Source organism: Crassostrea angulata, chromosome 8, assembly GCF_025612915.1.
Source record: "Crassostrea angulata isolate pt1a10 chromosome 8, ASM2561291v2, whole genome shotgun sequence".
Taxonomy (NCBI): domain Eukaryota; kingdom Metazoa; phylum Mollusca; class Bivalvia; order Ostreida; family Ostreidae; genus Magallana; species Magallana angulata.
In genome coordinates this window covers 4,567,536-4,581,541 of record NC_069118.1, presented here as the reverse complement: position 1 = coordinate 4,581,541, position 14,006 = coordinate 4,567,536, and the positions used below count along the sequence as shown (strand labels likewise).

General features: G+C 37.6%; 1 protein-coding gene across 3 annotated transcripts; it reads left to right on the top strand.

The window, feature by feature from the left end:
- Positions 1-582: 582 nt before the first annotated feature.
- On the top strand, positions 583-13,974 carry LOC128157736 (uncharacterized). Of its 3 annotated transcripts, none has more exons than XM_052820342.1 (5): positions 669-1,542; positions 6,480-6,706; positions 7,100-7,238; positions 8,520-8,711; positions 12,509-13,974. In XM_052820342.1, the coding sequence occupies exons 1-5, from the start codon at positions 1,467-1,469 to the stop codon at positions 13,807-13,809; spliced, it is 1,935 nt and encodes a 644-aa protein (XP_052676302.1). In that variant the 5' UTR covers positions 669-1,466; the 3' UTR covers positions 13,810-13,974. The 3 variants fall into 3 exon arrangements, with proteins under 3 accessions (XP_052676303.1, XP_052676302.1, XP_052676300.1); XM_052820340.1 differs by lacking the exon at positions 669-1,542 and adding an exon at positions 2,227-3,869; XM_052820343.1 differs by lacking the exons at positions 6,480-6,706; positions 7,100-7,238 and having other exon boundaries at positions 583-1,542.
- Positions 13,975-14,006: the final 32 nt, after the last annotated feature.

Below are 14,006 nucleotides of genomic sequence, written 5' to 3'. Positions count from 1 at the left end.
AAAATTTAGAACCTGTAATCATAAATTACCAATTGAAACTGGAAGATGGAATACCATAGAAAGATGTCATAGAATTTGTTCGTTAATCTTTATTCCGCAACAAATTAATTGAAGAAAAATATTCAACAAATGTTAACACTTATAAATTTGGGAACCTTATGAATATCAGTGACATTGATTCGTTAAAAAAATTGTCCATATTTATTAAAAAAATATTAGCTCGATTTATTTAACTCTGTACTCTTCCTAACTTCACCCTGCATTTGTACATTTGTAAATATTTTTGTTTTTTGTACCTCATGTACCATTGATATGGTTTGAGCGAAATAAACATTCATAACATTTAATTATTGTTTCTTTGTTTCCATAAACGAAGAAGTATGTTAATGATGATTCATCAACGCATTTATTTTCATTAAAAGTAAGGGGTGAAAATGTTCGCAATGTTTACCAATTCTATGACAACTAATATTGTTTAGTTTGTTAAGAAATCAACAATTCTTCACTTCCTCCTCTCTCTGGGATCTTAGACACTTGTGCCTTTATTAAAATTTTACTCTCGTAGTATATAATTTCCATAAACTAACATCATAACATACGAGTTTATATGCATATTGATACACTGGTAAAATCATTCTCTTGTAAAGTACTGTATCATTGTTCGTGTATAATCTAACTGGTGCGTTCAATATGGGAAAAAATTGCTTCGTGTGCAAATATTGCTACTTTTACACTCAGGAGTCTGCTATTAAAACGATTCTTCGTTGACGCTACAGAAATTTGACAAAAGGTGTAACATTAAGCCTTGAGGTGAAATTTTTGTCAATCGTATGACATTCAACCAAGGTCATTCATAATTCGTCTCAGTCAGGCCAGGAGAAGAGCGACAGTCGATGACATCACAAACTAGTCCTCTATAGGCCCGTCTGTCACAATATCGTCAAGGGCCTCTCAGGACGGGAAACGGGGCTTCCAATCCGGAATTGTGTTTCGATCTATCGGGAGTTATTTAATGAATTATACGTGTCTCTTTCAGTTTTATTTTGGAATAACAGCTGATCCTGTTGAAATCGGCGTGGTCAGGTCCCCGAGTTAATGAGTCACACAGGTGTGAAGGCGTGTGTTTATATGGGATTTTATCGATTGATTTGACTCAATGAAATATTTGTTTTACGCATGTCGTAAACATTTGAGGTCATGGATTTTTAAATTTACATGACCACAGCGTGTGTTTATAGTATTCCCGATTCCATTTGTTGGACAAGTGAACGGTCCTCAAGAACCCAATTAGTCCATAATTAACAGTACAGTTGATTAGTGTCTGAATTTGGATTAACTCATAATGACACTCAATCTCTCGCGATAGCTCAGTGGATTATAACGGATCGGATTATTGAAAACGAAAGGAACTTTAAATAGCAGAAGTATGGCGGTTTGAGGAGGAATTCGATGGTAGTGAGGGAAATATGGCGAGTTTCAATATAAACAGGATCTGCTGTCTCCTGCTTCTTGTGCTGGTAGAATGGACCGTTCCACAAAATGGTAAGTTTTATTATTTTTTTTTAAATTCTGTATGTTGCGCAACCCCTTTGTCTAGGAATTTGCCCGGGGGACAGTCAGAACAGTTATACGAGACATGCTCTGACAGATGTGTACACATTGTTTATGTTATGAAACACAGCGATATGTTTGTGTTTTGTAATATCTGTTACTTTGTTATGAAAAGACAGCAATGCATTAGTCCTCGAGTTCTCTCTCTCTCTCAACCCGGACATCCTACCCAGTAAACCCCTATATCCCTCTCCCTCCTCCAAAAACTGAAGAATAAAACTACACGTTTTGTAATATATTCTCTTATGTTATTTAAAAGCGCGTCTTTTAAACTACAAAAAAAAAAAAAAAATTTGGGAGAAACTATTAAAATTCTATCGATTTTTAAAGTATCCAGTTGGTTGAACTTCAACACCTCGTATTGATGTCTTTATCGTCAGTAAAAGTACAGGTATGTCGATGGAAAATAAGAATTAGAGATAAGCGGGTACAATTTATAATACCCTCGTGTAAAACTGAAAACAAATCAAAGTAAACAACTAGTCGATGAAAGAAGTTGTCGATCACATCCTGTTTGCCGGGCAGGATCAATGATTCAGGTGTGTGCTGCTTCCGGAATACACGGGGATTTACCTGCATCTACCTGTGAAAAGGTAAGTGTGTGTTTTGTGTAGTTGTATTGTATTGGATGGACTGTGGGTCATTGTATTATTGTACATGTAACCTCGTGTACACCTGTGATGATGTAATCCTATCTACCTGGACACAGTTAACTGTAGACCTGTACATGGGTATCATGTACCCGTTCACTGACTCTTTAGAACAATACACAAGTATACGCGGTACCCAGTATATGTGCTTATAATTATACGTGTAAATGTTTCGAAAGAAATTCAATAACTAAACGTTAAGGAGGATATATTGACTATTTTCTGTCGATATGATTCACTCTTTAACTACAAATGTAATCATTTTTGTATGAATTATTGATTAGGGGAGTGCACACCGATGTAATAGTGTGGAATGTACCTGGACTATCAATTACAAAATACCTACAGATACACGTGTACCAGGTAGATGTCTAGATAATAAGGACACAGACATGAGCTGGGATTTGATGACTAAGGTGTGATAAACTGCACTATCATTTGAACTCACATCCACATCTTGTGTAACAGTCTGGAGTTGAAACAATTTATAGTATTAGGGAGACTACCTTTCAGCCATAGCATACATCTGCCTGAGTAACTCAGGTAAACTCCTATATGAGGTCAGCGACCCGGGGTTACACATACGGGGATTTAAAAATAGACATGATCACCGCGTAATACCGTGCACACACGAAACAAGTTTGAATGTCGCTGACCTATATATTTTGTACGGGTGGCTGCCTTTGAAAATGATTCTTCGAAACTTTCATGGACCGTGCTGTCTTTTTCCAATTTCTCTTCTATCGTGATTTAGTCCTGGAAATTTGAATAAATATGATATATTATTTTTTTCAAATACTTTCTACTGCAAGCACACGATGACTAAAAAATGATTCTAAAATATAAAAAAAAACCATGCGTTCTTCTGCTTTAAATGCAATTTTGAATGAATCTGATTAAAAACTATTAAGGTCTTATAAGAAGGAAAAACGAAAGGACTTCATGAGTTATCTTCCTTTGGCTCTAATAGACTATACACAATATGAAAAAATAGTTCTCGCTAGTTGGCGCCACTTGATGTTTATTACCTGTGTCCACCAGGTGTATCAATTTTTCCAACATGGCGATTTCCATAGTTAGAGTCATTACGGAAGTATGACTATCAATGGAGAGCTTTCTAAATCAAGACATGTTAGATAGTTACTATATCTGTTGGATAATCCGTTAGTTGGACGAATAACTGTTGTGATACGTGTGCGGATTAATGATTTTCCTGTCCGATTACCTGTGCTGTGTTAATGACCGTCCTGTGCAATCTGTAGCGTTATTTTGGTGTTTCGGATTATCAGATTAGAGCATATCTCCACTTGTTATTTGATTATCGGGCGTTCCCTTTCGTTTGAAGACAAATATGATGTGACTTCAAAAATGGCTCTTCATATGTACATGTACATTTGGAACAAAAAATACAATGAACATTTTCCCTCCCTCGGTTTAAAAAATAGGTCAACGCATGCGGTTATGAATTTATTCTTTGTGCCATAAACTAACATATAAAAACAATAAACACATAACTGCATAAAAATATGCGCGAATTGAAGAAGATTCCCCTGTTCCTATTTCTGCTGGCCGTCATAACACCTGAGAACATGGGTATAGACATTCGAGGTAAGTGTTGAGGAATCAGTATGTCATTCAAATGAAATGTACAACAGATAATTATTATGTAACACATGTCCTCCAGGTAAATGCACACTTATTTACCTTGTATGCATTGGAATAAAAAGGCAAAACACGTGTTAAATAATACTAGGAAAATATCACTCGTTTTCATAACATGTTGATTACCACTGATTACATAACCATTACATGAAATTGTCTAGAAATTATTTGTGGTACATTTTTCGTTTGTATGTTGTAGAAACGAAATCACACGCTAAAAATCATAGGTGTTTACATAAAATATTTTTATGTGATACAACCCACCTACACACCTAAGTACACACGTAATTTTATGCAGTACAAACTTGTATATTTCGAGACCAAAAAAAACAACAACAAAAAACAACACAATTATGTAGGCTATCGGGTAGTTTTTGTAGGGTGCGAACACACAATTTTACATATTATAAGAGAAGTAGAGTGGGGGAGGGTGTAGGAGGGGGTCAGATTTTGGGCACCACCCTCTGACTAACCAATCAATGCCAGTCATTCATGACGAAGCAGTCCGTCTGCTCGGCTTACACGGGCGATATGTGATGCGTGACTCCTAGGTAACCGTTCTGAACTTAAGTAGTGTCCCATGTCTCATTGCTGGGCTCATGTCCATCAGACACGAAAATGCACACAGGCGCCGTGATTATGACATTCTAAATCTTTTTAGATAATAATTCTTATTATAAACACTTATTCATTGGTTACATATTAAAAGTCTCCTGTAGGACAAAATTGCAAGCAATTATATTCGGATAATTATTGTAGAGCAATATTCGGATTATTGCTAGGCAATAGTAGAATTAGACAACTATGAGGCAATATTAGACAACTGCAATACAACAACAGACAACTGCAATACAATATTTGACATCTGCAATATAATAATAGACAACTGGAAGACAATATTTGACAATTTGAAGGCAATATTTGGACTCTATCGCAAGACAATATTTGAACCATTGTAAGACAATACATATTTAGACATTTTGACTATTTCAAGACAAAATTAGACAACTGCAAAACGATAATTGGAATATTGCAATGCATTGTGTAGACTCCTGTAAGGTAATGTTTTACAACTGCAAGACAATATTTAACAAATGTAAATCAATATATCTAAAAAACTACGAGGCTATATTTGGACTGTTTGAAGACTATGCATATTTGGACTATTGTAGAGGAATATATGAACTATTGCAAGATAATATTCGACAACTGCAAGGCAAAATTCGACAACTGCAAGACAATATTTGGACTACTGCAAGAGAATTTAGACAACTGCATGCCAAAATTTAGAAGTAATATACGGACAAATGTAAAAGTAAATGCAAAACAAAATCTTACAACAAAAAATGTGTGATTTGAACGTATTTTTATCTTAATCAATTTTTAAAATTGGGATTGGGCACAAGTTCAGAAACTTAAATCGCCCTTTCCCTTAACATTGCCAATCTCCTTCTAATAATTTCAATAATGTGTATTTGGATAACACTAGGAAGATGAGAAGATGCACGTTACATAGAAAACAAAATTTTTATGTCTGTTCGTAAAAATGTTCCAAACGTACTACATACTAGTAACATGCCTGGAACAAAGGGATATAGAGACAGGCTATGAGGCGGACCAGTTTCCCCGGGGCAGTTGTTGTTTTGGGGGCCGTTGTCACCTTTGTTTCGCCATTCATTACCTTTGCAACCTTGAACACACAGCTGTCTTCTCTTTAACATGACATATAGCATTAACCAGGAGGTCGCAACTTCACAGTGATTGTTCCAGCTCAACAGTACATAACAGGGGGTTTTATGCATCCATGGGCACTAAAAGACGAAAAATTTTAACGGAAATAGATTTCGTATAAAGTAATATATATTATTGATATGTGAAAGACACTATAGAGGATTGCCCACTGCGAAACGTTGACATCACAGTCTAGTAACAAACCAGTCACTTCTTCCCATCTGAACTAGTTAGGGGACAATACAGGTCACATATTTTTTTTTGTAAACAATGAACGAGAGAGGTTTTTTTGCGAACCTTAATTCCTCCAATGATAAATTACCCCCAATTTGTATAAATTAAGTAGATTAATTGACTTTATGACTATTTGCCTTCACTCTCCAGTGTTCTACATTTTACTGTATCGACAAGCCTGCCGTGAGGAAGAAGTTATTAATCTCTTTTCTAATATAAAATTCCCTTAGGCTCTGCGTGCGTAAAAGAGAGAATCTTAATTTCATTTCTGTTCAAAACAAAAGATATTCTACTACGACTTCTTTATCTAAATACATGGGAACGAATTTTGGAAGGGATTAACTTTATAGGCAAGTAAAATCTACATAGATAATAATTCAATTATGTTCACATTCACTTGACATACATGTATACTGTTTACAACATTAGTATATGTACAGTGGTGTATGTCTTAATTTCTAATAATATACAGGTGTACACGGTTTTTAATATATGTATTATTTATTTTGTCAGTTATTGAGTATCTTTAGTGACTGCCTTACAGCAAGCTCAGCCTCTTTGCTATGTTAGGATAAATGTTGTTGTTTACAGTTGATTTTGACGGCGGGGACTGTGGGAGAGAGTTCACCGTGTCCCAGTTCGACATCTTCCACCTGAAGGCCGATCCCAACCCCGTGACATCGGGAGGGGCAGCGTCCTGTATCGTCAAGTTCCGGACCGACTCCTCTTTTAGTGTGTACGTCCAGCATCTGTCTGTACAGGACTGTACGGCCAAACTGTTCTTCTATGACAACGACAACACACAGAAATACCCAGTGGTAGGAATCGCTTATAATGCTCATTTTACGAATACATGCATATACTATTTAATGTCTGATAGGCCTTTATATGGTACATGTAATGTACGTCTGTAATAGCTAGGCCTTTAGGTGTATATATGCATGACACACGTAATAATCATATCATCCATAGGTATAATTTTATTAATGTTTATAGACCTTGCTCTATGTGATACATTCGTGTATTAATATACCATCCCATTTATGAGTTAGTGTAGACTTTTAATGCCTGAAATACTCTAACTTGAAATGCTTTGCTATGTATAATTATCTCATTAAAGATATCCTCATTTAAATGCACGATACAGGACCTTAACAAATGAGGAAAACACATGAATGCATAATTAGCCTTGTTTTGTTTATTACTCACAGCAAACGCTGACCTGCCTGCCTACCACTCCCGCCGGGGGGACCTTCACGACTCGAACCGGTAACCTGATAGTGCGCCTGGACAAGGGGTCTGGCAGTACTAAGGCCTACAGCTTCAACCTCATCCTCACTACCATTGAAGGTAAATCAACACGCTTCGATACTCTGACCCCGGGGAGATCTTGGCAAGTGTTGTCAAGAAAACTTCCATCTATGTTAGACGAGTCCCTGTCAGAGAAGTGTATCCTGGAAATTAATAAAAGAAAACAAACCCTTGTTGCCTTATTTCTTTGCTGAATGATAACCGCAAACTTTCGTAACGTTAACACTCGTGTGTATAACGTCCAATCAGCACTGGCGTTATCTGGCCCTGTGTAAACTTAGTCCCTATACCTGCCCACAGACCCCAATCTACCTGTAGCCATTCCAGGTGTTCCTTGCTCGGGACATACCTGTGTATCCAAGGTATATCGATATGTCCCGTACAGTCGCATAAACGGAGCAAACTGAATGGAGTGACTAATGCATTGCTGTCGGGGTGTTGTTTCTGTGTCTTTTTTCTGTTTCATTATGACTTGATTATATTTATTATGGCGATTTATTAAAAGTAAGTATCCGTTTTATGTTATCTTGTGTAGCGTCCCTTACATGTTGATATCTTTTAACGTAAATTGGGATAATTTTTGGCTTGTTTACATTTCACCGACGCTTTGGGGAATTTTCAATTGCAAACCAAATTAAAAACTTTAGAGTTAACGAAATTAAAATTAACTATTTTCAACTAAATTTATGAATTTTTACTTGATTACGGTAAGTAGCAAGTACCCCAACCTTTGCATGGATTTGCGTTATTATTTATTTGTTGAATTGGCCTTGTTTGAATAGTTGTGTCATGGGGAGAATTATAAACAGGTCAACTAACGCGCCATTGACCTGTGATATGTCATCCAAACAAACATTTGTTTCAGAGATCATTTCTTCAACAAAAATGATAATTCCCTCCCATTTTTAAGGTTATGTTTGCATATCGTTGAATAAACCTCATAGCCAACAATTAGTTTCATAATGCTATGAAAGAAAATGCTTTTAGTAAATGTTTAAAACATCAAAATGAAAGAAATAATTGTAAACATCATTTTTCGTGAAATTTGGCATTATGAACGGCACATATTTAACTGTCATATTCACCATGATCATAGGATGTTTCAGTAGTTTATAACCCCATGTTTTCCCCTCAAAAATGCTTTGATGCACAAATCTGAAATAGTGCAGCAACTAGTGATACGCAAATTCAAATTCTTGGTTCTAATCTATCGGTAGCTCCAATTTATGTTCACAAATACAGGCAGTTTTCAGCAAGTGCGATGTGATTTACTGCCACTGTGTCCGTTTTAATGACCTCTTGTCCCTGTTTGCTCTTCAGGTCAAGTGCCCAACCAAGTTACCGACACGGCGGGAGGGGGTGTCGGCACGGGTGCCATTATTGGCATCGCGGTGGGCGTGGTGGCCTTCCTCATCATCATCATCGCTGTCGTCTGCTTCTTCGTCTGTCGGCAGATGGCACAGCAGAAGGAGGAAAAAATGCGCCAGCTACAGCCCAGCGTCTTTACTACAGGTAACTATAAATAGTAACATTGTCACGTGGTCGGTGGTAGAGCAAATTAAAATATATCTCTTGCACAGAAAATGATTAAAAAGAAAAACCACAGCAGTATATGGTTTTAAACCATTAGCAAATATAATTTAAGACAATTTAAACATCTGTTCAAATATGTTGACAATTACATATAGTCCTCAATTTCGAGAATCTAACTTGAGATTGCTTTTCGATGTTTTTCCTGTAAATTTAATCTACCACCGACCTTCAATTCACAACAATGATAAAATAAGTTTAATCTATTGATATAAGATAATGTAATATGAAATTTTACTGGATTATCATATCTCTTAATGATTGTGCTTTTATGATTGTACTTTTATGCTCTTTAGTATGCATGTATAATATTGGCTGTCCCAAGATATTTTTGCCGTATTTTCCATATCATATTTAAAATACCTCTCGGTTCAGACGATGTTCATACAATAGTAAAAAAAAATTCCCAAGTTTCCCCTTTGAAATGCTCCCTCTAGCTTGTCAGGTTACAATACACGACTAAAAATAAAAAAATTACGGGGATTTTCCATTGCTAAAGAGATGAAGGTGCCCGGATGATAGCGATGAAAAATTGTGCGAGGTATTCCGAGTGACTTTCGAAAGGAGAAAAGATGTCATCATTCCCCATTATAAATCTCCGTAGGAAATCTGTTTTCGTTCCTGTGAATTTTTAGGAGGGAAAAATGATAATGTGTGAATGAAGTTATCTTGATAACTTTCCCTTTCATCGACTTCAATCGCACTTCTTTCAGAGGTATGTGTATTTTCATTAAAAATCGTCTAAATGTGCAACATAAATATCTTGGGACAGACTTTTATAGTATGCTTTACCTTAAACTATTTTTAGATTGGATAAAACAATATCAAACTGGTCAAATTGTCAATATCCTTTTAATATCCTTAAAGAAATAGACAATAACTAATCAAGCCTGAACCGTATAACTTGTCGCAGTGGACAATATACATGTAACCATTCATCTTTTATACCTTCACGTTTGAAGAGTTCTTGCGGTCCACGAAATTCGGTACATGTATTGGTGTCAGTGAAATTTGAGGCCTTTAAATGTTTCTCTCCTTATACATGTAATTATTACACAAAACCTTTACTAGTATTTTTAATCATTTGATAAAAGTTAATCATATGCAAGCTTCATTTGGAATAGAATTGTCCAGATGTCAGTCTTTGAAAGAGGAGGAGACACCTACATGCCGACATTTCGGTCAATGTTGTCTGATTTTGTTTATTCGGTATCTTTTAACACATTTTTGCATGTGTCAGATCTTAAAAATTAGTATCAACGCGGAAAATCCATTCAAAATGACACAATGTACTTACGATGTGCACTCATTTTTTATCTAAAAAATTAACATTAAAGATGCGTTAAAGAACAATTTTAAAATATACGCGGATTTATTTTTTTCCCGGTTTCTTAACCATCGTCTGAGCCATACAAACATACCAGATGTATCCTAAAATGGATTATGTAGAATATCCTTGTTCAAGAAGTGCAGTTACCGAAAGATGTCTTTATATATTGTAAAACAAAATCCCAACGGCAACAAAATGGCGTTAGAATGTTATTATAGAGGTACATTGTAACTCTTGATGGCTCGAGCACTTCGATATCTCCAAGTTCTTGGCAGCTCGAAGCGAGTCTCTGTAGATGGCATGTGTGTAACCTGTAGTTAGTCTGATGGTTGAATACTTTGGGTAGTTAAGTACTGGTTCTCGGTAGTTATTGCAGTGTAATAATCTGATTTTGTTTCAGCGGCATCAGACCCATCGGTTGTCATAGAACGTGAAGGAGACAGACAGAGGAATCGGGAGACCATTCCGAACCTCAGCGGCTCGTACTCCAGGAGGCACCGACCTTATGACCCCCCGGAGAACGATTACCAACAAATCAAACTACCGGAACCCAAAACAAACGGAATCCTAAAGGGTTCCCAAAGAAGAAGTCGCCGGCGCAACAACAAAGAAGAGGACAGCGGCCATGACAACCCCGGCTACAGCGCCTCGGTCAGTAGCACGGACGATAGCTGTGATTTCGATTTTGCGTCATATCAACAAAGTAAAGGAGAACTTCCGGGTGCGCAGAGAATTAAAAACTTTAGCATGAACCCTGATCCCATTAAAGCGAGACAGGAAAGGTCGGACAGGGGTCGTCGGAATAGACCCAATAGTCAAACTAGTGATTCCAGTGTGGAGGACGGGCCGGGGTTCACTAACAAGGCGTTCACGGACGAGAGTGGTCGGTCTCAGTCCCTGGGGAGAGCCGCCGGCCGTCGTCGATTTTCTGACGACGATGAAACTGCAACAAATTATACTCGGAGCACGAGAACTGACAGGAGTTATTCCCCTTCTAGGACTGAGAATAGTTCGGACACGGGCATGACGTATGGAAGTCGATTTGAGAGGAATCCTAACGCAGCTAGTATACGTAGAAGTCGGAGCCGCAGTCAGAGCAGGTCGTCTACCCGCTCAGCGCGGAAGCAGCGTCATCATCATCATCACGATCATTCTGACCAATCATCTCAGGGGTCTCACGGTCACCATGGACACCACGGGCATCATGGCGGATCCCATCGCTCCCGATCCCGAGAAAAGAAAAAATCTGCAAATTTACCAATTTTTGACGAAGTAAAGAAAATGCAAAAATTAAAGAAATAGACAAATTTTATAGCGTTTAATTAGTAAAATTTACGCAATTTGTATAAGATATACTTAATCTATTTTAAATTGAAGGACTATGCATATGGAATTTTGACGAACCATTGGTATTCGTCGCTTTTATACTTTTTTAGTGTGTATGTGAGAAAAAATATGAACACTAACATATCACTATGTATCCACATTTAGCCAAAGATGTAGATGTCAACGATATGCCTGTACATATATGTAACACACATATCATATTGATATATAGGATGCCGCGTATGACGCAATATAAACATTTGACTCGATTCATATATAATATAATGACTGATTTATACACTGTAGCTGGTTGTATGGTATGATTGAAGCACTGGACTTCAAACTCCAAAATTCATATATGCGAATGATTTTTATTTAAAAGTGCTACTTTTTATACAATTTGTATATAAGAGATATATTCGAACGAGACTGTTACTATATACATGTGTATACATGTTCATTGGTCACGTGATCGAGACTGTTACTTTAAATAGATGTGTCCATTGAATACTACTCACCATTTCGGATTTTCAAAGTTGTACCTTTTTCTTCTAGCTGTAACTTTTTGTACAAGAATGGTCATTACTGGTATTCATTATGTGTACGTTTGTCCGTTCAAGTGTTATTCAAGACTATCGGATTTTTTCTTGTCATAAGAACAACACAATGAATTTCTTCAAAACTTTATCAAAGTTGTTATCCATATCATACTGTGAATTATAAATCAGATTTTCACTTGGTCGTTCAAATGTTTCTTCTTTTCAAATTTATTCATACATGTTTACCTCCTAGATTTTATGTTATTTTTGAGAATTTTACCTTTTCACATATCATGTATATTGAGTGTACCGTGCCGAGCTGGGGGATTGTTATCAATAAGGCTGCAACAAAATTTGAATAAAAGTTAATCATGCTGATTGATGCGTTGTTTTCTTTTTCGTGACGAACGTTCGTCTTTGTATTGAGTACATTCACATATTGTCTAGGCCAGTCAGTAGCAGCTAGTATTCTTGTCCTCCGCCACATTTTGTTTTTTATTGACATACCCAACTTTTGTTTACAGCGTCGTCAAGACAACCAGCCCCACCCAGTACGACCCATCCAAACACTTCTGGATCGCATCTAACCGGTCGACAAGCCAGTATCCGGCGAAGCCCTCGTACCAAACACTTCATTTCGCAAGGATTCGAAAACCGGGCGTTTAGTGAAACGAGCAATTCTACAGACATGGTTGAGAGCAAAGTTTCTTACGCCATAATGTCAGATACTACCGTTGGGGGTAAAAGTTCAATTAGAATGCATAATCTTCAGAGAGGTGAGCTAAATGGGAGTGTTCGGAGAGATAGGTCTGCCCCCGACAAAGGTCTCTCCGACGATGCGCGATCTAGTGTGAAATTTGATCTCCGCTCTGATTCCAAAATGGGGAAAATTAATGCTCCAAAGTCGGGAAAAGCTAGAAATGTTCATAGTACTGCTTCATTTCCTTCGAAGACAACATCGGTACAAAGCAGTCAGAACAAAGAAAATAAACCGCAAACTGTTTCAAAACCTTCAGAAAACACAGTGCCTAAACCAAAGAAGTCAACAACAGAAGGGAAGAACTACTTCCGGGAATATGTAAACAAGGGGTATGACGACGATTTCAATCGCTCTGCGAGTTTACGTAAGTCAAAGAATCGAGAAACAAGTTCCTCTAGTCATAACTCTTCTAACAGTTATCGTCATATGAATGAGCGCCATAGAGACACCCGAGACGTTCCGGACAAAGCAGGCAGATCTCGGAGCAGATCAGAATCTCGTCGGGAGAACGAGAGGTACCGTGAATCCGAAAGCGATGATTATTACAGGGAACAGCAACGTCGAAGCCAAAGCGTCGACCGGTCTCGTCGTAGATCTGAAAGCAGGTCCCGGAGACGCGATGATTACTACGACGACTGGGAATCTGATAGCGATTATCATAGCCGAGACGAAAGGGGTCGTAGCAGGAGTGTGGAGCGTCGAAGTAGTCGTGGTCCAGATCGTAGACCTAGCAGTAGACATCGTACTCGTGACGATTATCGCAACCACTATCGCAGTGACTATTCTTTTATAAGAGGAAGCCGGCGTAGTGACAACAGAAGCGGCTATAAAAGTGACAACAGATACGACACCAGAGGAAGTTATCGTAGAGACAAACGAGACGGGTATCGGAGCGATAATCGATATGATCACCGCGAGGGATATAGGAGCGATAATCGACACGATCATCGCGATAGAATGGGATCCGTAAGGGACAGGGACAGAAGAACTCGAACTGCATCACGTGACCGTAGCGACAGTTACCGATCACGAGCGACTTCCAGTAGTCGATACGACAGATATTAGGAGAAACCGTCCGTATTTCCCTCACTGCCATCGAAAGTTTTTACTTAACAATATCATCATCAATCATTCGCTACTGTAGTGCTTGTAAAGTGTAATTTGTTTATATATCTATATGTTCCGACATCTTTTTGTACACGTCTGTGTAATAAATCATAAGACAATATTTCTACAATACGATATTTTTAAGGTACATGTGT